Here is a 25,160-nt window from a genome sequence, read left to right as displayed (position 1 = left end):
GCTCCTAGTCCCGTGACCGCCCGGCGCTCCTTGTCCCGTGACCGCCTGGCGCTCCTTGTCCGGTGGAGCGGTGGCCACAGGAGTAGGAGCACTCGGCGGCGAATTGTATGAGTTGTAGTGACGGCGCTCGGCCAGCGGCACTTTGGTCGCGGCTGCCTGTAGCCTGCCTAGTTTTTTAGTAGTAAGACCCAGTCATTTACTTCCTCAGCCTGAGAACGTTTTACACAGTAATACAAATCTTTAACTATAAAGGCCAAAAATACAATTATAATGTGTAGAGAGAAAATGTACAGGTTAATCCAACATGTTCTGTACAAAAGGTAAGCACCAAGTCCCTGATTCAATAAGATATACTATTTATATACAGGTGAGTATGTAAGTGCTATTTTGTCTTAGCATGTGTTATTTTTCATTGTTTTCATTCTTTACTATTAAAAATATCAAAGAAAAACATATATATTTTTATACACACATATAAATCTAGTACGAAACCACATAGGGGCTATTTATCAAAGTCAGTTTAACAAAACAATCCAATTGGATGTAATTTAGGTGTTTTTCTTTGCTTAATCTGTCTAAAAAAAAAATCCCTACAGACCACATAGTTTGACACATTTGTAATAGCTTCATATAAGCTGAACATCATCATTTCAATTGAAATATTAACCATCCCAAGCCATTTGTGTTTGCACAAACACAGAAATCTTACCCCCCTTAATTTCTCACAATAACCAAATGTAGAATTTCAGTTCAAACCCCCCATGTCAAAAAACCCAGTCCCAAAAATACCAGGTTGTTTGTAGATATTTGAGGAGTAATTTCATAGAAAAATACAGCATTCTTTTAAAGGATACTTGTACATGTCTTTTAGCGGTTATAACATGTTTTGTATTAATTAAGATGTTACATGTAGCCCTCCAATAAGCTAAAATCTGTTCTTCAGCACATTATTCAAATGTAACACACGTTGCTTCCTACACATACAGTGTCACCGAACACAAACATTTAGTGTGTGCTAAAAATCATCTCCGATCTTACGTTAAAAGGTGTGTATGGAGATACGTCTCATTATGTGCTGTAAACATCTTTCCTGCTATTACCAGTTGCTGTTTGAGTATGTGTAGTGAAGGTCAATACAGAACAAATAGTTCATATAGAGACTCAATGTGATGGGATATGTTCCTCTCTTACTGAAAAAGTCTGCCTTTTGTGTGTGGTTTCTTGCGTCTGCGCTGCGGCTTTACAGGGGGCCGATCCGGTGTCCCCACAAGGCGGACCCTAATGAAGTCTGAAACATATCAGGAGTACGTGTTCATGCTATCTCAGGGTCCGACCTCACTGAGGAACACCCCTACTGCACATGGTCCTGGACGGCAGCAGTAAGCCATCTTTCCGAGGCCCTTTGGTTGGATTCCTATATCGCTTTTAAATTGTGAGCGTACGCTACTTATTTCATTTCTCAAATACATTTTTGAAATTTAGCTTTGGTGTACTTCTTTCTTTCTTTGAATGTCAGTGTAGACCAGGGGTGGCCAACTCCCGTCTTTAAGGGCCACCACCAGGTCAGGTTTTAAGGATATCCCTGCTTCAGCACAGGTGGCTCAGTCATTGACTAATGAGAAGTTGTAATAGGGTATAGACCAAATCATTTGTCAGTATATAAAATGGCCCATTATCATCCTTTTCTCTTACAAAATGCCACATTAACCCTGAGCTCCCTGAAATAAATAATAGATTTCTTATTATTTAGACAACAAGGAAAGCCCCAAAAAAGGTTGCATTTTCATCCATATCAATCATACTTATATCGCTAACCGTGACAAATATTCTGTCATTTTCATTTAGCTTAAAAACCCCTCCTTGGTAAATGGACTGAAGTCCGTACTCTGCGTCTTTGGACCAGCAGGTAGTCTTTGCATTTTTCATCAGAAGAATAGGATCCGGGTAATTTGCTACTTTGTAAATCTGTTGAACTAGCTGTTTCCCTTTGCCTTCTTCTGGGTGTCTGTTGCTGTCCTGTCGAAAATATGTCTGAGAGTAAACGTAATAAAACCCACTTTTTGGAATAACCAGCTCACCATGCTCTATGCGTAAATTGTGCAGAAAAGAGGGTTTGAGAGATTTCCATCCGTGTATTTTATGCCCAGTAAATTTTTTCATCAACGTATCTATTAGGAGAGAGAGAGAAAAAAAAAGATAAAATAAGAAGCATTTATGTGGTTGGTAAAAAAAAAAATTAACTGTAATATATTATATATAGACAGGAAAATAAATGAAACGCAGAGATAGAATGTCATACTTCCAATCACAGTGCGTTATGATTAGAGTTGCCAGATGTCTTATATATACAGGATTGTCCCTTAATTCATAGACTTGTCCCATTGTCCCGGAAAGGTCTGTCGGGATCGCGTAATTATCTGGCATTTTAGCGCCTTGACGTGCAATGCCTGAAGTTAAAATGACTGCAATGAAATTAGTAATAGAAATGTAGTAGATTTCTACTGGAGTGTAATAGTGACCTTCCGCCTTATTCAATTACTACAATAATAAAGTTAGGACACTGCCTGGTCATCTCATAGTACCATGACACCCGCCCCTATAGGCGTTACTTAGTCTCCCACCGTTAGGTCAGCGCGTGTCTTCCTGCCCCCGGCCAAGCGCAAAGAGGATAAAAAAACAAAGAATTTAGGGGTCACATGGGAGATCCCATTCAGCTCGAAGTGTTTGCAAATCAATCACCCCTCATTATGACGTTGCACTCTCATACTGGATTTTGGCGTCCTGTATTATAAAAACTTAAATGTGGCGACCTTAGTTATGACGGGATCTGATCTGATATTCTGCGTTATCACAGCCATTGAATCCTATAGGAACTCTGCGATATCCTACGTTATAATAATGCAATATTTTGCCTTATTAGGAGGTAACATAAAGCTTGTGATGTCTGTATTTCCTGTAGATAATAAGCTCTCACGGACAGGGTCCTCATTACCTTTTATAAACACTGCCTCACATTTTTATTTTATAGACGTATTGTCTCCTAATGTGGCAAAATAAAAATGCAGTTAATTTATCAATTATCACATATTGTTCGTTTCATTTATGCCAGGCAAATATGGGGTATTAGGGAAGACAATCACAAAAGTGTCAGTTCTTGGTGCAACCGTATAAAACTGTATCAACTCCCAGTAACACTGTATCCAGCAAGAAGCAGACTGGAACTTTCCTGCTTGGTTATGGATCTGGAAATAGTCCAATTCAATACTTTCTTTCATTTTATATCCTCAGTATTAAAATGATAAATTAACCTTTTACACGTGTATTGCTCGAAAACGTGATTTCGCTGGTTCACGAAACCCGTCCCAACGAACATATTCTTCTCGCATTGTAACCGTGCCGATAAGGTAATCTCTCGAACAAGTTGGGCAGAACAGCTCAGCGGAATCGGTCTAAATACAAGTATTACTAGTTGGTTGTGATGGCAAAATATAAAAGTACTTGTATTGAAACACGTTTAAAAAAAAACAAAAAACAATAATAGAGTATTTGCCAAGACGTTTTGACCAGCAACATGCCATAGTCACTGATATTTCACACTGGTAATTACATCAAGCTTAAAATAGTATAATTCTACACACAATAAAACAATGAATCAACTCATTACAATGAATGTACTGCAGCTATAGCTATACACTCCAATCACATTACCTATAAAACCCTTGGATCCCAGCCATTTCTCTCTGTACCAACAATTTCTAATTGTCACGGTGACTGTGACTAGTCTTCTGCTTGAAACAATTTAACACACACAGGGGCCTATGCAGAGAGCAGCGAATTTTCGAAATTCGCCATTTTTTGGAGATAATCGCGCAGAAAACAGCAGAAAATGGAGATTTCCGAAAAACGCGCCAATTTTTCTTTTCTATTTGTAAAACTCGCCTCGCGGCTGGCGAGAACCGCAATCTCGCCAGTTTTAAAACTCTCCTAATGCAGAGAGCCGCGAACGGCATCTAGCGGCTGTTCGCGCCAATAAAATGGCGCGATTGTCTCCGTTTTGCCTCGCCAAAAAAAACTGCCGCTCGCGGCCATTGCAAAGGGAAAAAAAAAGGCGCGAATTTGTTTTAACACATTTCTGAAGCGCGCATCTCGCCAATTTAAACTCGCCACACGCATCCATGTTAAACATAGCAGAATTCGCACTTTTCTGCATATGGAGATTAAAACTCTCCAAAAAAGCTACTTTTTAATAAATTCGCCAATTTTAAAATTCGCTGCTCTCTGCATAGGCCCCACAGGGTTTACTTTTTCTCCATCAGCATAATTTGTTCAATATTTATTTTGGGCAATTTATGTAGCTGTAGCGCGTCATTATGATTCATTACTTGTTTTATTCTGTGTGGAATCACACTGTATTCATTTGATGTACAATCCGGTGTGTGTCACCTGAAGACGGTTTGTTACACAACCAAACTGCTCAGGATATAAGCTATTATTGTTTTTTTTTTTTTTTTTAAACATTTCAATAAAAGTATTTTTATCTTTCTTCATCACGATGGACTAGAAGCAAATGCGTTCAGTTTGATTCCTCTGAGCAGTCCTCCCCATCTCGTTATACGGAAATAACACGTTCATGTCGGGGTGTCAGAGTCCTGTCTCTCCAAAAATAAGTTTGTGAAAGCTTTTATTTTAATAGAAAAGCTGAGAATATAATATAAAAGAAAGCGTTGAATTGGACTGTTTGCAAATACATAATTAAGTAAGACAGGGAGTTCTCAACGCCTGTCCTAAAGACCCCCCCATCCCCCGCCCCACCCCCAACAGGTCATATTTTCAGGATATCCCAGCTTCAGCACAGGTGGTTCAATCAATCAGTGGTTCAGTTCTTGAGAACTGGAGTTGAGAACCCCTGAAGTAAGAGAGCGTCAGTCAGTTTCGTCTTGCCTATTTTAATGTTTATGGGAGTCCACACATTTAATTTATGCCGATCCATAGGTACAGGCATATAGGACGCTCGATGATATCAGTATTTTGATATGTTTTCTGGTAATATCTTACTTTGTGGCGGGCTGGAAGCCTTCTGGTTATTGCCAGTTACATGTGCAGCTATTGCATGGCCAGGATGTTCTTGGTTTTGACTAATGGCAAGTGGAAGAATTTCGGAAACTTTACCTGTGTAGACAAAGACAAGGATTTTCAGTTCTGCAAAAGTAGACTCCCAAACCTGTTATCGCAGAAACTGTATGCCTGGTACACCCAACTTTTTTCCTGTAGATGTAGTTCTTTCTTAGGCTGGGGACATGGTGACTTCTCCCGTGTGGAGGCGCGCGGAGGCTGTTGGAAAGCGAGTGCTTTCCCTGGCCATGGTGGATGGGCCATGGGGGGGCGTTCCTGGGGGCGTTCCTAGTGACGTTACGGAGCTGGTTCGCCCTCATTGGGCGAACCGCTCACGTGACCTGCCTGTCGCGCTGAGAAATCAGTTTAACTGATTTCTCACGCAACGCGCACCCCCTCCTGCTTCCGCGCGGATGCACCCGCACGCCGCATGGACGCGAACACTGCCTTAAGGCAGTTTGTTCGCTCAGCGCACGGTCTGCAGTACCATGGCCCCAGCCTTATGTATACAACGAATACAGAACAGTACTAAATCTAATAAATAATATCTCACAACGCCATTTTGTTTGGTATAAACAACTGTGGAAGCAGTGTAGTTTAGTAGAACGGCATCTATTGCTATAAAATGTATGAAATAAATAGAGAAAAAAGTTCAAACACAAATTACCTTTAACTGCAGCCGATATCTCAGACTTGTAATTTTTCAACAGAATCTAGAAAAATAATCAGTATTAATTTTTGGGGATGGATAAAGGTAGGCATGGTTATGTTTTTAAACTGTGCATTGAATAGCTCTGATAATATATTTCAATGTATTGCTTTTATTGTATTTATTAATACTCACAAATTATAGTTAATTCTTAACCCCGTGTCTTTTTTATTTGCATCCTAGTTTTGTTCCTGTATACAGTATGCAATGAGCAAGAACACACATTTCTGATGGTAATTTTTTTACGGCATAAAAACATGCATAGTTGCCAAATACTATGTTCATGAAACTCCAGAATGCCGACTGCCTCGTGGCCGGCAGTGGAGCCACAATGGAGTGGGCTATTCCAGATTTCCAGAGATCAATACCTAAGTGTTTTAAGGGATGTCTTCTTCCCACCTGCTACCATCTCATGGGATTTGACAGATTAGGGAAGTAAATGCAGATTCCCCATTCATTTTAAAATACTATTTCATGCAGGACTTGGTAAATCTGTGCAAAAATGGAATTATCTTTTATAAAGGTGCCACACAGACAATCGTGAAGAGTACACCTCAAAAAGCAGAATTCCTTCTTGATATTGACAACTTGACTCCATGTCATAATGCGACCTGAGTCCTGTCCTTGTTTTCTCTTTCGAATTCTAGTGTGCCCTGGATTGTCCCGTATTCCTATGGGAAATGGTAATTTAGAAAACCAGAACCGGATACTAACCTTAGAAAGACATGAAAATCTACCACAAGATTCCATGATTGTATTTTATGCGTGGCTGAATATACTTTCCATGCTTACAACACACAAAGTAAAAGCATGAAACTATTCTAACTTCTACTGGCTCACAATGCCTTTGTCACAACTATACATTGCTACTAAGCATGGTGTGATATTATGGTGCACATATTCATACTATTTTGTAAGAGCGGGGTGTACTGTGTAAACAAATACTGGGTCATAGGAGGACAGAACACATTGTATACTATATATATGTATATGCATATTTATATACTGTGTGCTCATTTGCATGTCATTTCCCAGAATCCCTTGCTGCAGTGGAAGCACTGCATGCTAGGTGATAATGGCAAAAAGCAGGGTTGTAGACCTGTCTAAGACATGTGAATGTGCTCACAAGTAACATATATATATATATATATATATATATATATATATATATATTATATATATATATATATATATATATATATATATATATATATATAAACCACACCCACACATTGGTAATACATCTTAATGTCAAAACAGTTAGTTATTCAGATGGAATTACCTTTTTGATTAAAATTTGCAATTGGGACTTTACTTCCCAGCACGGGTCACTTCGGCCGTCCCCATCCCAGGAATCTGCAGAATGGAAAATATCGCCAAGATCTGCCCCACTCAGGCAGGCTATATTGCTCTTCATGTAGGTTTCCCGAAGCTGGGGGGAAAATCAATGCAAGAAGACTTTTATTTCCCTGGATGTTCAAGGAGCTGGCCATTCAGTGTATAACCACTAAATTATAGCCCTTAGGCTGAAAGCAAAAAAACATTTCCTAAGGGGGGAAAAAAAGCAGAAAGTAACTGCTCATCTTTATGAGAAAAAGGTGATTTTTTTCATCATTGTTTCACACATTGGCATTATATTTTCTCTGTTCAGCACCTTTCCATTTTCAGCATTTCCTCTCACTTTTCATTCCTTATTCTCTAAACAATAATTACAATTGAGATACAGACGCGATTTATCACGATTGCTGTAACTGCCATTGCTTTGTTGACATGGCTTAGGTTTACAACCAGCCTATAATGAGGGCCTATAAACCAATAATTATCCAAGTCATAAACAATAGTAGCGCTGACCTGTTCCTGTACGTGCAAGACCTAGTGTTCGCCTCTCGATACAAGGAAGTAAGTTTAAGTCTAAGGGAGTGATATATTGTCCCAAACAACCCAGCAATAGGACAAAGAGCATCAGTAATCTTATACTTCCAATGTCTAAAAGGACACAATAAAGTGATATCAAGCACTCTTCAAACTGCCTAATATTCATACTACTTGAAGATCCATCTCCCACTTCCTTATATAATCATGGTCCATGAGGACACCTATGTATTCAGCTCTTGATATATGATGGACACCAAAGCTTTCTGATATTTCTTATTTCGGCAAAGAATCTCAAAACTTGTGAGAGATGGCAAGACCGGCGCCAGGTAAGTATCTAAGTAAGCTCTTTTGGGAGAGCGCACTTCAGACATAGATCATCAAATTTGAGAATCTGTTCCATTGAAACCAAGTTACCGAAATACAGTATGTCTCTTTTCTTCCAAAGATCTAGGCTGTAGAGTCTAAACCTGGGGTAAAGCTTGGGTTGGCTTGTCCTGCAGTCTATATTTGGATTTGGCAGAGTAATAGATACTACGTGTAAAATGAATTACTCCATGATTACCCTTGTTTGTTCACTTTTTTCTCTTTATTCTAATTCCACCATAGAAAGATGGTAGTTAGATAGGCGCTATGAATGCAGACTCTATATCCACCCAACAGTAAGACTTGGCTGAAATGTGCAAGTACACCATTTTCTTTAGGCGCCATGCTACGGAGTATCTTCTCATATCTGGGACCACCAACCTTCCTCCAAGTTTCGAAGCTATCATGACTGATCTTGATGTTCGCGCTCTGGTTTTTTTGCCAGATAAATTGGAAAATAGCTTTTTGTATGTCCTATAACTGCTTGATGAAGGCAGAGACTGTCCAAGTCGGAAAATAATATAGAAGTCTCGGCAAGATATTTATTTTTATTGAGGTTAGGCGCCCCAGCCTTGAAATTTGAAATGTATTCCATCAGATATTTTCTGATTTGAAAGAACAGACCTTGGTAATTATATATAAATAGGGACTAATAGCTTTTTGTGAGGTGAATTCCTAAATATTTTATGTGAGTTACATTCAGATTTTTCTGAATTTACCTGTATCCCGAGGGGGCCCCGAATTCCATCAAAGCCGCTTGTAGGTTTTGGAGGGACTTTAAAGGATCCAAAATGGACAATATAATATTGTCCACAAAAAAGGGACACCTTATAAACTTCAGGTTCAATTTTAATTCCCTGAATATTTGGATTAGTCCTGATTGCACACGCCAAGGGCTCGATAGTGAGACCAAACAAAAGCGGGGAGAGTGGGTAGCCCTGTCTGGTACCATTAGAGATTTGACATTTTGTTTAAATGTTCCCTTGGTAATCGCAATATGGCTGTTGGGATGTTGTATAGCGCTTATATACCCTTTAGGTTGGGTCCTATAAAGCCAATGGCCTCCAGTGTCATATTGAGGAATTGCCAATTGATCCTATCAAACACCTTCTCGACAACCACCCTGAAAACATCATCATCAGTATTAGCCTGTAACTGCAAGGACTAGCCAACTTCTCCTTCAAGTTCCGTGGTCCTTTCTACCAGCTACTGCGTTGTATACATCAGCCTTTATAGAGCCTTTAATGTCCTTAGAAATTGTCTCTACGTCCTTGAAAGTTCTTCCTTTGGTCTCTTCCTTTTCTATTTCAGAATCTGAGAACACGTGGGAATCTGGTGGAGGAGCGCCGCCAATTTCCTCGTGTAAGGTAAGCAGCGCGCCTCTACTAAAAAAAAACCAGAATAGCTCCTGGGAGGTGGTTTTTCTGTTATTCAAAGGCATTCTATGTTACGCCCCTGAGGTTTCGGCTGAGAAATATATAATTTCTGTCAAGATTCAGACAAATTAAATTATTCAATTGTGGCAGGACCAGTGCAACTGCTCTAGAACATCTCCATTCCACCCAGTGCCTCCAGAGCGCCCCCTCCTGGGGATTTTTTTTTAACGTTCACATGGACTCTGGTCTCAGAACAGAAATATCTCATGCTGACTCCTGGGGATCTTGGTTCAGGAAACATGAAATAAGGATACCTGACACCCATAAAAAAAAATAGCTGCCGACAATGACACAAGATGTTCCCCTTACTCATTTGTTTCAAATTACAAGACCCATTTTTTTTTTTGTAACTTCAAGTTTATTGAAATTTTCAGTACAAATAGCATTGCGGTATATGTAACATGAACATTCACTGTATTACAGTCATTTACGATACTGTTAGTCTCTCCCACTGGTACATCTAGTAATCACATAGAGACATAGCGTCCTTAATACCAGCCAGAATGTTTAGGCAATTTAAACTTGGGGGAACAAGAAAATAAAATTCAGGGGGGGGGGGGGTAGGGAGGCAGGGGGAGGGGGGGGCACTCTCTTCTACCTCTTTCACGTTAGTGACTGACTAATTCGCTGTGTTCACTGTGTTTGCTATCCACTTGGGCCACACAAAATGTTTATAGGATGTACCGTCAGATAGGTCTCGTAGTCCGGTTCGCTCTCTTTGAACAAGAATGCACTTGGGACTATCATTGCCAGATCGTGGCTACCTCTACCCCCGGGATATCTGTCTGTGCCAGCCAAGGCGTCCAGACTTTTAGATATTTGTTGCCAGTGTCATTGACCAAACTCGTCAATTTTTCCATCTGGCATATGTACCATAATCGATTCCGGATCTTGGGGATATTTGGGATCTCTGGTTGTTTCCACATAGCTGCGATCTCGCACCTCGTTGCTGTTGCAAAGTGTGCAACTAGTTTATTACCTGATTTTGAGAGGCCCTTCCATGGTCTGTTCAATAGGAACAGCCACGGGTCAGGGGGAATAGTGAGGTCAAAAATCCTCTGGATCCAATGTCTAATTTCTTCCCATAGGTGTGAGATCCGAGGGCAAGAACACAGCATGTGTAACAGGTCCGCCGATTCTCCACACTGTTTAGGACACAGCGGGGAGTATCCAGTGACAAACCTTGATAATTTTAGTGGGGTGAGGTACCACCTCATCAATACTTTATATGCATTCTCCTTCAAAGTAGTGCATATGGAGCTCTTGGCTGTAGCCTCTATGATGGCCGTCCACTCGTCCTCCTCTAATTCCTCCCCTAGGTCCGTTTCCCATCTAACTTGGTACGCCAGTTTTCGTTGCTACTGTGAGCTCCCAGAACCGACCACTTCTCCATAGATCTGCGATGTAAGTCCCCGTGTGTCTGTTTTCGTCAGACAGAGCTTTTCAAATGTAGTTAGGGGCGGGTAGGGAGAGTTTTTGGTGAAGAACGCTCTGATCTGGAGGTATCGGAAGAATTCGGAATGTGGGATATTTTTCTCGGATCGGATTTGTTCGAATGATTTAACCTTGTCCGGTATACCCTCCAGATCTCTTAGCCTATGATATCCATGTCTTTTCCAGTGCCCTGCGGCGCCTGCTGCTAGACCTGGCGCAAAGTCAGGGTTGCCCCACAATGGGGACATCAAGGAGTGTCTCAAAGTCAAGGCATATTTATATTTAGCAGTCTCCCAAACTGATAGCGAGTTGGCCACCGACGAAAGCGGCCGTTCAGCCCATTTAACAGCTGTTTTGGGTAGCCACAGCAAATTGTCTATCTCCAATGGGGCACAAGCCCTCTTTTCTAGATCCACCCATCTTTTCAATGCTGGGTTGGTCTGCCATTGTGTGAGTTGACACAATTGCGCCGCTTTATAATAAGAGACCAGGCAAGGTACCGCTAGGCCCCCTGTCCGTGTGGTTTTTTCATAATTGTGTTATTTACTCTCGGTTTTTTCCCTCCCCATATAAACTCGGAGATATCAGACTGAAGTGAGAGTATGTCCTTCAGTCTCAGTGGCACAGGCAGAGTCTGAAACAGGTATAGGATACGGGGGAGGAGATTCATCTTTACGCTATGTGTCCTACCTATCCAGGAGATCTTATAGGGCATCCATTTTTTTAAGTCATCTTTCAGTGTCTTAATTAGCGTGGGGTAATTAGCGTCGTAGATGGCTCTATAGTCTTTGGTGATGTGAACTCCTAGATATTTAATATGTTTCGGTTGCCAATTAAAATTAAAGTTCAGACTCAGTAGTTTTTCATTTTCTTTTGGAAGGCTAATATTCATGGCCTCGGATTTGGTTTGGTTTATTTTGAATCCTGATATTCTATTGAATTTATCCAATAGGTCAAATAGGTTCGGAAGGGAGGTTAGAGGCTTTGAGATCAGCAACAGTATATCGTCCGCATATAGGGCAACCTTATGGGATTGTGAATGCACCGTAATCCCTGATATATCTGGGTTGTTACGGATCTGCACTGCCAGGGGCTCCATACATAGGGCGAATAGCAGGGGAGATAATGGGCACCCCTGTCGTGTGCCGCTTTTAATTTGGAATAGATTCGAAGGGAATACAAGACCCATTTTAACGTTTAAATTGTGGCGGGACATGAGGGCAATATTTCCTGAACTAGGAACCTCTTGGATTTGTGGCTAAATCCTAGTAGTGGGATTATGGTCAGAGATGGCGATCTCCCAAATTGTCTTCTTTTCATGTCACCTGTGTGGAGGGAGGGAGGCATTACCAGCCTCTTCAATATACACTGTTATATCATAAAACTAATTTACTTAAAAGATGAGCAGCTCTAACATCATTATCATTTGATTTTCAGGGGGAGGGGTGGGGGGGTCTTGGATGAAGTTCAGGTGCAACAGATTTTTAGATATCCATTAAAATATAGCCACAATCACAGTAAAGCAGCAAAACATCTGAAATCTTATTTAAAAAAAAAAATACTATGGTATTAGATAATAATTACTGCCTTAAATTTTTTTTATATTATTCAACTCTTAATGCAATTTTGAATGTTTTAAAGCATCCTTTGATTTCTATAGCAGGTTTTAACCCACCTCCCAAGCAGTGCAAGATCTTTGAAACACTTTCCTGTTTGGGATAATTTGCTACAAATGTTCCCAGCAGTTTGAGCGGCAAACTGTAACAATAGATAATGTTACCTTAGCAATACACGGATACATTGTAGCTGCTGAGTTACACTGACTGAAGCAGCCCATTATGTTAGGCACACAATCAGGATTTTGACACATGTATAACAGGAGCACCAAACGACTGCCAGCTAAGGCAAGAATGTAGAATGGTACATTGTCACACGCTTTACATATACAGATAAGAAGGAGGGGGGGGGGGGGGGTTGTATTGCTGCTTTTCTGAATCTTCCTTTTAGATAGTTCCTATAGTTCAGTTTCGGTTTCTTTGTGCTGATAAACAATGGAAACAGGAAAACAACCAAACCCACTGCTAGAATCCAACATGTTGTTTTGTTAGGAAGTCTTTGTAGATGCTACAGGGGCACCCCAGTAATCACAGCCTCTTACAGTGAGGACCGCTCGATCCTTGCTGAGATCCCTTTGTCCCAAAGCAGGATCCTTGTCATGTATTTGCAGTGTAGAGATAAAGGAGGCACACAGGTCTTAGATTATGTAAATGCTATTGTATATCTTATTGCATTACCGGGTTATGAGCAGTAAATGTAATGTGTCACCCACCCATAGGGCTGCAACTGCGACCCCAAAACATTCAATTTACTGAAAGTAACCCAGTAATTCAATAAATATTCAATAGCATTTATAGCAACTAAGACCTGTGTGCCTCCTCCATCAATGCATTGCAATTGGGGTGGGGGTGGGGGGGTTAGCACACGGCTGAAAAGTTACATTGCAGTTCACAAACAAATAAGTAGGTCCAGTTTCTGAAACCAGTGCTTTTAAATTGCTTACTGGACCAATCACTTAATTAAGTAGTTTGTCCTTTTTTTTTTGCTAAATCAACAGCTAAACAGAAATCAACCGTATTTTTCCAAAACACTTAAGGGCAAAGCAAACATTCAGTAGGGTTATAATCAACCCTAAAATTTGCATGTGAGTTTGACAGCACCCCACACCCTACTGCCAATATCTTATCCTGGAGATTAGGATTATTGTGTTAGTTATAACTTTGGGCTAAAAAGAAAGATAAACAGTCAACACAGAAAAAGCACTGGTGAACCAAATGTGTGATCTGGAGAACTTGAGTATTTGCTTTAATTAACCGTGGGATGCTTAATGAGAATGTGATACTCAGTATTGTTGTACAGTGATGCATCACACAATGACGCCCCTAATCTCAACACTGAAATTCAGAAAATAAAATGTGTTTTAGTGTTTCTAAAATGATGCATTTAATTTATGGGCCAGTGGTTGGAGCTGATTAGCCACCGGAGTATATACTCTCCAGATATATCTCTGTAATAAAGTGTGTGATTTGCTTATTATGCGTGACTCCAGCCTGCAGACTGCAATGTTGTAATTTGTGCCAAGAGATAGAGATTTTGCACAGCTACAGGAAAACATATGTGAGAGCAAAGGAAAATATTTAGTTCCCCGCAGAATCTCCAATCCCATAACACAACTTGTTAAACATTACAGAAACCAGTTATGCAGGTCTTGCTTGAATAGATCTTCCAGTAAACTCACATTCTTCTGCTAGTCAACTGTTTTGCACACACTAACAATTCCTCACATGTACACAGAGTTCTGTGTATATACAGTATATATAAAGCCTGCACACATAGTTGACTCAGCACCTTAATACAATACATTATTTCTGTTGGATGCATGTTGTCTTGATCACTACAATTAAGATTGGTGCAATAAGGCACCCAGTTAATGTATGTCAGTCTCAAGTTGCTTACTTTAATTTATTAGCTGATGGCTTTGAACACAATAAATAATCTGATCTTAAGCACAAAACATAAAAGTTAATGTTACACACACAGCTAAAGGAGTTGGGCAGTGATACAGTAACCTACAAATACAGGAGAACAAGAGCTGCTTCTGCAAGGAGGAAAATGATGTTAGTGTCTAATCTAATGCTGACTGTCTGTGCATGTACTCTGAAGCCTTGTACTTACTGAGCATTAACCCCTGCAGCCCTGCTGTGCAAGTGCAAAGAGTTAAGTCTCCCTGAAAATGTGATGTTACAGTATCTGTATGCACTGCAAACATCTACAGCAAGAAAAGGAAAGACAGAGGTACATGAGATATATCCACATGATATATGATATATGCAGAGATTTGAGATATATACAGGAGATATATCCAATGGTAAAAAAATAAAACAAAGGTTTTATTAAGGTTTAGTTCAATTTCAGAAAGAAGAGTTGAAGGGAGGAATGAGGTGGGAAGCTTGTAGGAGGAGAGTTGGAGGAGCAGCCTCTCTGACAGCCTGAGAGTGGCATAAACGTGCATACTGTACCTGTTTAAGTTCATTTGTGAAGTAAATATATGTAACTGCAACAAACACAGACTGAAGCAACACTGCTAGGATTAGCACAAGTCCACATAGAGGGAAGGAATGGGAGCCGGGTGCAAACATCATGCTGAAAGGTAGGGAGGACAGTGGGGAGGGAATGGAGAGTTGTTTCCTTAGTACAGGAGGGCAGAGCTAAAGTTAGTGTACACGCCCTGTAAAGTACAGCCGCACGGAAATCCCCTACTCAGCGTGCAGTATATTTATTATTATATATCACGTTTTAAGATATGGTGGGTGAAAAAGGCAACAAGAAACCTCCATGTTAGCATATAGCAAATAAAGAGAGCACTTGTGAGCACATTCACATGTCTTAGACAGGCCTGCAGCGCTGCCTTTCACCATTATCCCCTAGCACAGCAACTGGGGGGCGCGGGGGTTGCAGAGGTCCCGCGCTCTTCCCCAAGTCATTTCAATTAATGCCGGGGGATCGCGCGAGGCCTCTCCAACTTAACTTACCTTTTCTTCGTCAGCGCGTCTCGTGGCAACATGACGTAATGTGTCCCCGCGGTGTCATTTGACGCTGGAGAGACGGTTAGGGAGGGGGGCGCGAGCAGGGAGGGAAGCAGGCAGGGGGGGGCGCAGCAGGGAAAGATTGCACACCCCTGACCTAGCATACAGTGCTTCCACTGCAGCAAGGGATTCTGGGAAATAACATGCAAATGAGCACACCGTGTCACCTTTTGCCTGAAATCCATTTTTACATGGAACCCTTATGTGTGTGTATATATATATATATATATATATATATATATATATATATATATATATATGTGGCCCCCGATGAAGCCCGTCATGGTGGGGTACGTCTGACGTCACCATCATGTGACGTCGGCTCATCGGAGTGGTGAGGGCTTGTGTACCGTCTGGGTGCTTCGTGGACTGCATTCGTGGGCAGCAACAGCACCCAGACTTTAGTGTCAGTCTGTTTTAATAAAGAGTTTGTGTCCGAATATATTTAGTTAGAGATTAGCTACTTAGATAGACTTAGGGCTATATGTATGGCGGCCCTGGACATAGGTGTCTATCTATATAGCTACAATCATTCTCTCCTTTCATACTCTATGTAAGTTTATGGCTACTCCCACAAGGGATCAGTGATATAACAGTATCCTTACTATACTTACCTGTGTGATACTTCTCTAACACTTACAAACCATCAAAGGGTCAACAGACCGACAATAGGGTTTATATATAATTCCCCTATGTACCTCTCCGTTTTTTTACTATTTTTAATAATAATTTGTCCTGCATTTATGGTTACTCCAAACAGCTTCATTTTAAGATTAATTAATAAATATTAAGTTTTAATTTGGGTGCACTCTCTAAGTGCCACAATATAGGGATTCTATCTTTCCTCTCACTTAGTTTATCATTTATTCCCTGTGAGCACCACCCTTCCCTTATACTGTTTGGGGTATTATTCCCTCTACATTCGCTTGAGCAGGGTATATCTGCCAATACTATAACCGCAGATTGTACTTGGTTTACACATATATATATATATATATACACACACAAAAACATGACGTCCGCAGCACACTCAATAGAAAAAAGGTTATTTAATCTCAATAAATCATCAGGCAATCACCAAAACTCCAAAGCGACATACGTTTCAGAACACAAGGTCTTTTCTCAAGCTTTGTCGTTGTGGTCTGAAAACGTACGGCACTCTGGAGTTTTGGTGATTGCCTAATGATTTATTGCGCCTCAAGCGTAATGTGTCCACCGAGACAGGTTATTTAGAGAGAGCAGGGGAGATGAGAGAGAGATTTTATCAGAGAGGATACAGTCATGTGGAGAGAGGCTTTAAAAAGGCACTTAATACATCTAGGGATTCTCTTTTTTGTCCGAAAGTTAAGTCTCCTTTTGAACAAAAGATAAGGTTCATAGGAACACATAACAAACAGTGGATAGCATTACGTACCACACTATAGAGCCACTGGAATGTCCTTATGACAGACCCTTATCTTAAAAGCGTATTAGGTAATAAGATTACCATGGTTAGCCGCAAGTCCCCTAACCTCAAGGACAAACTGGTGAATAGCCACTTTGTCCCAAGCCTTAATGAAACCTTTCTATCCATCTCCAGAAAGAAGGGGTTCTTCAAATGCAGGAACTGTTCTGCCTGCAGATACATGAACCAGACGGAAGTGTTCACGGATTTCCTAAAAAAACATACTTTTACCATCAAAGATTCCCTTGGCTGCAAATCAAAGGGAGTAATTTACTGTATTACCTGTCCCTGTGGTCTTCCCTATATAGGGGTGACCACACGAGAATTCAGGTTTAGAGTCCTCGAGCATGTCAGAAATAGCAAGAATGCTTCGAGAGACTTGGATAATTTTAAGAAAGTTACTTCGATAGCACGGCACTTCCTTCAGGTACATGGTTCTGATTTTAATTTACTCAAGGCCTTTGCGAGAGAGAGAGTTAGTTTGGGAATAAGGGGAGGTGACTTGGAGAAGGCATTGCTACGTAGGGAGTCCAGGTGGATAGTCCAGATGGACTCAATGATCCCTCGTGGTCTCAATGACTACCTGGGCTTCTCGATGTTTTTGTAGGTTTTTTGCCAACATGCTTCCCTTTATTATGTAACCCCCCTTTTATACCCATTTACAACTACTATTAATATTCTATGTTGAGGTACTTCAGGGCATATATACATCTTCAGCATTACGATGAGAATCTCATACACCACTCCTCTCTCTCCCCCTATCCCTCTGCTATTCCCCTTGTCTGCCTTTAGGATCCTGGGTTTGAGCGTCTCTGTATCGATTCTGGATCGACTCACATCTCTACCCCTGTGATGTCTTCTGGGAGAGAGTACCCCTTGGATGATGAGGCTTCACACCACTACCCACTAAGGATTTTTGTTAGAAGACAAACCAGGGGATCCTGGGTTCGAGCATCTTCATTTGGAACCTGGATTGACTGTCATCACCATCCTTCTGATTCTACCTGAGATAGACTATTTCCGGAAGGACTAGGCTTTATATTAATGATGTTCACCTACATTGGGAACCTTCTCAAGTGACTCTGACTGATTTATTTGTCTGCAGTAGCGGTCTTTAAATATTTCTTCAACCATATCGTGTTAACATAAGGAAAATATATCTAATTCCATCCTATTTTTGTATGTGCATACAACATCAGCATTGATATTTTCTTATCATATGTATTTATGTGATTTGAATTACATATTATTCAATGACACTTATTTCACTTAATAGTTTCGCACATCTTTAGCCTTTTCAGGAATGTACTAAACAAGTATGTGATGATCTATGCTTTATTTGGTTGTCATGAGTGCATGGCAGATATTTATATATGTCTGGCTATTCGTTTGGGGGCACTGGTCTTGTGTGCTGGGCACTTCTCCAACATCTTGAGTCCGTTGTGCCTGCTCCCTAATGGAGGTGAGTAGACTCACGCTACTATATCTGCAACAGAGGGTGTTTTGTTGAGCATGGCGCACTGCGCATGTGCACAGGGAAGCCCTCTGTGTGAGGGAGCGTTTTCGATGTGGATTGTGCCTCTATTAGGTTGCGCATGCGCGCTTCACTGCATGACCGGTTTTGCCTCATTGGCTTAGTGTGTACAGGGAGTGAGCGACGTATTAACGTATCGGGTATTTCCCGATGACGTCACCCGCATGCGCACTTCACCGTGTGAGGGGAACCGCTTGCCAGTTCTGCCCTAACAAAGGGAGAGTGTCCCAGCATTTTGTCTTGTACGTGTAGGAGTGGGTGCTGTAGGCAGGATCCCCTGGTTTGTCCCCTCTTAGGGACACGTAATTATGTTTTGAGCCACTGCTCTTTGCTTCCTCTATGATATTATGTGTTTTGATGTTTAGGTGACATGTGATTTAGGGAATACAGTTTTGGAGTGTGCCTTTCCTAGTTTTTATCCTTTGCTCTAATTATTGTACATATGCACTTTACTTTCCAGGGATCATTGTGTATGACTCCCTTGGATTGAGCATTGGATATCATGATCTGTTTACTTGGTTAGAGCTATTTTCTCCTCATTATAGCCCACTTCTGCAGCACTTAGCTTCCCCTTATATGAGATACCCAAGGGTACACACTTTTTCATTTTGAGACATCATGTCCATCTTGATTTGATTGTTAGAGGATGATAGCTATATTTTACGTACAGGGCATCCATGCCTGATTTTAATTATTCCATGCTTTCTTTTATATTCTTTGTTCTGTGACAGCTAAATCAATAAAATTTGTATTTGTATATTTACTTGGTATACTAGAGTGCTATTATTTAGGGCTTCTTGCTCTTTTTCTCATATCATACAATTTGGCCCTTGAAGCACCACTGACTTGCTATTAAGCATTTATTGAAGTCGGTATTTAGTAACCTGTATATCTTGTGGATGCGGGGTCCGCTCTTTCTCTTAGCATATTCATTTATACTACCTAGGTAGTTTCCTGGATCCCAGCTCCCTTGATAATTAGCTATTCAGCTTCTTTGTCACAGAGCTTGTTTTAATGGATTTTCTTGCCCGTGAAGAGTGTCGCCGTGCCTATGCTAATGAGGCTTTCAATATTAATACAACAGGGACTGCACAGATTCTTGATTCCCAAATATCAGGGAGTGGCGAGAAAATTAAAATATTGAAGCAATTGTCCCAAAAACGACTTCGGTCGTGGTGGAATAAGACAGCATTAGAGAAATACATACTATATCAGTTTATATATGAAGGAGAGGGGGAGGGTACAGAGAGGGTAGCCCAAAAGAACCTATTTGCACTCACTATTTCAAATAAATGGTTAGGAAAAATTTAATCCCTGGGAGGAGCCCATGCACCATCTAAAGATATATCTGCTTTAAAACATTTTATTGAACACTTATGCAAAGACAATTACCAATTAATGGGTTAAAAATATTCAGGGGGTAAATGGGGACGGAGGGTGGTGTTTGAAGTGCCTCTTGTATGTGTAAAATACTAATATACTTCAGGTAGTCCTGTGGCACTGATAGTGGGTTCGCGTGTAGTAAATGCTACAGCTGTTCCCTCACTTGGATGTGAGTCCTTCCCTATTGCTCACATGGAGCTGGGGAGCAGGTGTGTATTCGTATCTTGTCTCTTATGCACTCACTGCACAGTGACACTCACCAATTCATGCACTCACTGTTGCCATATGACACTGTAGTCTACTGGTAAGTATGTGCTGTATCAATGCATGTGTGCTGAGACCCTCATAGAGTAGTTGGATATCAACTCCTGCGGCTCTAAGCCACTTGTTGCGTCACCCTGCACTTGCTGTTAGTGACCCGGTCTCAGTATACCCTTTGAGATGGTGTCGATCATAGGGGAGCAGTCCTGTGGAGAGGATACTATACAACCTGCTCACTCCGTCTCTTCGTCTTACAATCACCTCTCCGACCCCGCACCACCTGATGACGTCATAGCGGAGACGTCTAAGAACGGAACCGACGCACGTTTCGCGCCCTCTGGCGCTTTTTCAAGGTAATGCAGGTACTGCTAAAAATGTCATTACCCTGGTGTTTTATCTAGATTGGCTGGAAGTACGCCTTTCAAAAGAGCCAATCATCTTCGGCAGGGTCGCATGACGCGGGCATTTCGAGTCCTGCCTATTATTTTAGTTTGGCATTTTGTTAACTCTTTAGTGCCCTGTTAAGGGGATATTCCCACATAGATGGTCCAAATGTGTTGATATAGCAGATGGACCTCACAGGTGTTAGTACACCCATGACTTAGATAAACAGATGTAGTGTGCCATAGATGTAGTTAGAGAATTGCTAGATATATGCGGTGGCAGTAAGCTAAAGTGGGGTATGAGGGGTAATTAGTTCGCACCAGTGATGTTAAGTCTCTGTATATGCTGTTGCATATGTGTATATTAATACATATGTAAATGCGCCCAGGTATATGTATTGATCGTAGGAATGTATGATCCTTAAAGAGGCCGCCTCTAAGAGTCAAAACGACCAAGGGGAATTTTTTCCCCAACTGTATACCATGAGTCCCCCCCCAAAAGAATCCAAATGTACAAGATATTGTGCATGTGTAGGAATGTATCCCGGGCAAGATAGACAACACAGAACATACTATCGCCAGTTTTATCAACTGCCTCACAATGGGAGTTATATACCTCATTTCCTGCAGGTGTGGTATGCGTTATGTAGGGAAAACCCACAGGGCTCTCAAGGTGAGAGTCCTGGAGCATTTGGGGACGATTAGAAATAATGTCGATACCTTCTGTGGGATAGAACACCTCCCCTGGGGCCCCCGCAAAGGCGATTGGGATAAGCGTCTCTTACAACGTGAATGTCAATACATATTCACCTTTCAGACCCTCCAACCAAATGGAATTAATGAGGGATACATTTATTCCCCGTTTTTATAGTCTAGGGTGTCCACCATCCCCTTCACCATGAGTGTGTATTATGCATCTACTATACTTGTACCTTCAATAACAATGTAATATTCACACACATTTTTTTGGTTTTTGGGTATACAGTCTGAGTATTAAACCCGCTGTGGCTGTATTGACTATTAGAGGCGGCCATCTAGGACTTAACATTCCTACACATGCACAATATCTTGTACATTTGGATTCTTTTGGGGGGGGACTCATGGTATACAGTTGGGGAAAAAATTCCCCTTGGTCGTTTTGACTCTTAGAGGCGGCCTCTTTAAGGATCATACATTCCTACGATCAATACATATACCTGGGCGCATTTACATATGTATTAATATACACATATGCAACAGCATATACAGAGACTTAACATCACTGGTGCGAACTAATTACCCCTCATACCCCACTTTAGCTTACTGCCACCGCATATATCTAGCAATTCTCTAACTACATCTATGGCACACTACATCTGTTTATCTAAGTCATGGGTGTACTAACACCTGTGAGGTCCATCTGCTATATCAACACATTTGGACCATCTATGTGGGAATATCCCCTTAACAGGGCACTAAAGAGTTAACAAAATGCCAAACTAAAATAATAGGCAGGACTCGAAATGCCCGCGTCATGCGACCCTGCCGAAGATGATTGGCTCTTTTGAAAGGCGTACTTCCAGCCAATCTAGATAAAACACCAGGGTAATGACATTTTTAGCAGTACCTGCATTACCTTGAAAAAGCGCCAGAGGGCGCGAAACGTGCGTCGGTTCCGTTCTTAGACGTCTCCGCTATGACGTCATCAGGTGGTGCGGGGTCGGAGAGGTGATTGTAAGACGAAGAGACAGAGTGAGCAGGTTGTATAGTATCCTCTCCACAGGACTGCTCCCCTATGATCGACACCATCTCAAAGGGTATACTGAGACCGGGTCACTAACAGCAAGTGCAGGGTGACGCAACAAGCGGCTTAGAGCCGCAGGAGTTGATATCCAACTACTCTATGAGGGTCTAAGCACACATGCATTGATACAGCACATACTTACCAGTAGACTACAGTGTCATATGGCAACAGTGAGTGCATGAATTGGTGAGTGTCACTGTGCAGTGAGTGCATAAGAGACAAGATACGAATACACACCTGCTCCCCAGCTCCATGTGAGCAATAGGGAAGGACTCACATCCAAGTGAGGGAACAGCTGTAGCATTTACTACACGCGAACCCACTATCAGTGCCACAGGACTACCTGAAGTATATTAGTATTTTACACATACAAGAGGCACTTCAAACACCACCCTCCGTCCCCATTTACCCCCTGAATATTTTTAACCCATTAATTGGTAATTGTCTTTGCATAAGTGTTCAATAAAATGTTTTAAAGCAGATATATCTTTAGATGGTGCATGGGCTCCTCCCAGGGATTAAATTTTTCCTAACCATTTATTTGAAATAGTGAGTGCAAATAGGTTCTTTTGGGCTACCCTCTCTGTACCCTCCCCCTCTCCTTCATATGTATCAAGTTATCCCGTATGCACCCTATTTTTTACACTGTATATTATTGGTGGAGAGCGGCAACATCTTCTGTTTCATATATATCAGTTTATACCCAGAGGCTAACTTTTCCTTCATTTGAGTTTGTAGAGACCTCACTCAAACAAAAGTGGGAAGATACCCTCAGCACCTGCTCTTTTGAGCTACTTAAAATTCTTATAGAACACGATCAGGCTCGTGTTCGGGAGATTACAATTGAAATCGAATCAATCGAAAAGGAGCTTACCAATATTGAAGCATTACAATTTAAAAGGATCGAAATTGATCTTGATAAATATGAGAAGGATTTAATCTCCTTTAAGAAGTGCAAATTTGATCGTGATCAAGAAGACTACAGGACCAACACTGTTTATAAGTGGCATAAAGGGAGGCGTGCTTCTAAGAATAAGAGAAATAAAAAATCAAAACCACACACTAATTCAGTCTCTTTGTCTTCTGGGGTGTCTGCTTCGGACTTAGAACTATCAGACGTTGAAAGAATTCCATCCACTGCACAACAAACTAATTAATTGCATTTTTTAGATACAGGAATCAAGACTACAACTCCAGAAGGAGGACAAGGAGGGGATCGAAGAGAACTAAGAGGGAGGATAATCCTGGCTCAGAAAACAAAGTGAGTAAAAAAACGAAATACCCTGAGAGTGAATTGACAATTATTAACCTCTCTAACATTATCCTCACAGAACAGCAAATTAGTGTTCTGCAGCGTGGCCTCTCCTTCTCCCCGACCTCCTGTATGGACCACTTTGAGTGGACGAAAGATTTGAATTTATTTTGTAGAAAATTACTTTTGTTTAAACATTTTTCCAAAGGTAGCACCACAGACAATAATAATGTGGATTCTATACACTTGAATACACAAGAAGAAATGTATTTACAAGATCTGGACTCATTACTGGATGATCAGGGTATACAGCAGATAGAGGAGAAAGGTATCCTCTCCAAACTGAAACCTCAGTCTGTTTTCTGTCCACCTTGGCAGACTTGCCCGCAAGTGGAAGTTTTTTCAAAATTAGTGACGGAGGACCTCAAGAAGATTACAACTAAGATGGGTGATACCAACCTCAATAGAGGAGAAATGATGGCGATATCAAAGAACTCAAGGCTCTACAGGATGTGATCATCAAACCCAGTGACAAGGGTGGCAACATAGTCATCTGGGCCGAGGTGATGTATGAGAGGGAAGCATTTAAACAATTAAAGAACCGTGAATGTTATGCAGAGATTGCCTCAGATCCTACTATCCGTTTCAAGACAGAAATTGACCTAATTTTGAGGTCTGCTGTCTTGGATGAGATAATCACAGAGCGTAACAGTCAAGCTCTCACACTGAGATTCCCCAGGGTGCCTACGTTTTATATGTTACCCAAAGTGCACAAGAACCTCGCCCACCCCACAGGAAGACCCATTGTATCAGGGATAGGAGGGCTGTGCGAACCCATCTGCAGATTCATTGACTCTTTTCTGCATTTTTCAGTGGGGACCCTGCCTTCATACATCAGAGATACGATGGATGTATTGGCGCGCTTGGACCACATCACAGTCGATGAGAATACTCTTTTCGCGACCTGTGATGTGGAATCCCTCTATACCTGCATTGATCATAATGATGGATTACGTGCCACACAATTCTATCTCTCAATGCAGAATGTCTCCACTGAATTAATGCAATTTATTCTTAAGTTATTGAGTTTTGTTTTAACACATAATTATTTTATTTTTAGGAATAATTATTATCTGCAGAAAAGAGGCACTGCGATGGGTGCCACGTGTGCACCCTCCTATGCAAATCTCTTCCTGGGTTGGTGGGAGAGAGAGGTTGTGTTCTCTGAGGAGAATCTATGCTATACACAGTGTGTGTCGTTGTGGTTGAGATACATCGACGATATCCTCATCCTCTGGCAAGGTACTGCCACGGGGTTTGCGGATTTCGTCGATGTCCTCAACCACAATGATCTGAACATTAAATTGACATTTAATTGTAGTCCAACACAAATAGAATTTTTAGATCTGTACATCTCCATCGGGCCAGATGTATATCTTCCGTAAGTAGACGGCAACAAATGCTATACTGCACGCCACAGGTTTCCATCCAGAACATCAAATTAGGGGTATTCCGACGAGTGAATTCCTGCGCCTCAAGCGTAATGTG

The 25,160-nt window shown here is 41.2% G+C and overlaps 1 protein-coding gene and 1 long non-coding RNA gene across 3 annotated transcripts; one reads left to right on the top strand and one right to left on the bottom strand.

Moving 5' to 3' along the window:
- Nucleotides 1-602: 602 nt before the first annotated feature.
- On the bottom strand, nt 603-15,164 carry TNFSF10 (TNF superfamily member 10). Of its 2 annotated transcripts, XM_075570779.1 has the most exons (5): nt 15,006-15,164; nt 7,104-7,253; nt 5,780-5,825; nt 5,056-5,169; nt 603-2,168 (listed from the first exon to the last, which is right to left on the bottom strand). In XM_075570779.1, the coding sequence occupies exons 1-5, from the start codon at nt 15,126-15,128 to the stop codon at nt 1,747-1,749; spliced, it is 855 nt and encodes a 284-aa protein (XP_075426894.1). In that variant the 5' UTR covers nt 15,129-15,164; the 3' UTR covers nt 603-1,746. The 2 variants fall into 2 exon arrangements, with proteins under 2 accessions (XP_075426894.1, XP_075426895.1); XM_075570780.1 differs by lacking the exon at nt 5,056-5,169.
- On the top strand, nt 14,978-19,313 carry LOC142466077 (uncharacterized). Its single transcript, XR_012788048.1, has 2 exons — nt 14,978-15,136; nt 17,809-19,313. It is a non-coding gene; the product is annotated as an uncharacterized LOC142466077 (long non-coding RNA).
- Nucleotides 19,314-25,160: the final 5,847 nt, after the last annotated feature.

Source organism: Ascaphus truei, chromosome 14 (genome assembly GCF_040206685.1).
Source record: "Ascaphus truei isolate aAscTru1 chromosome 14, aAscTru1.hap1, whole genome shotgun sequence".
Classification (NCBI taxonomy): domain Eukaryota; kingdom Metazoa; phylum Chordata; class Amphibia; order Anura; family Ascaphidae; genus Ascaphus; species Ascaphus truei.
Note: the sequence above shows the minus strand (reverse complement) of the source record. Positions and strands in the feature narration are given on the sequence as shown.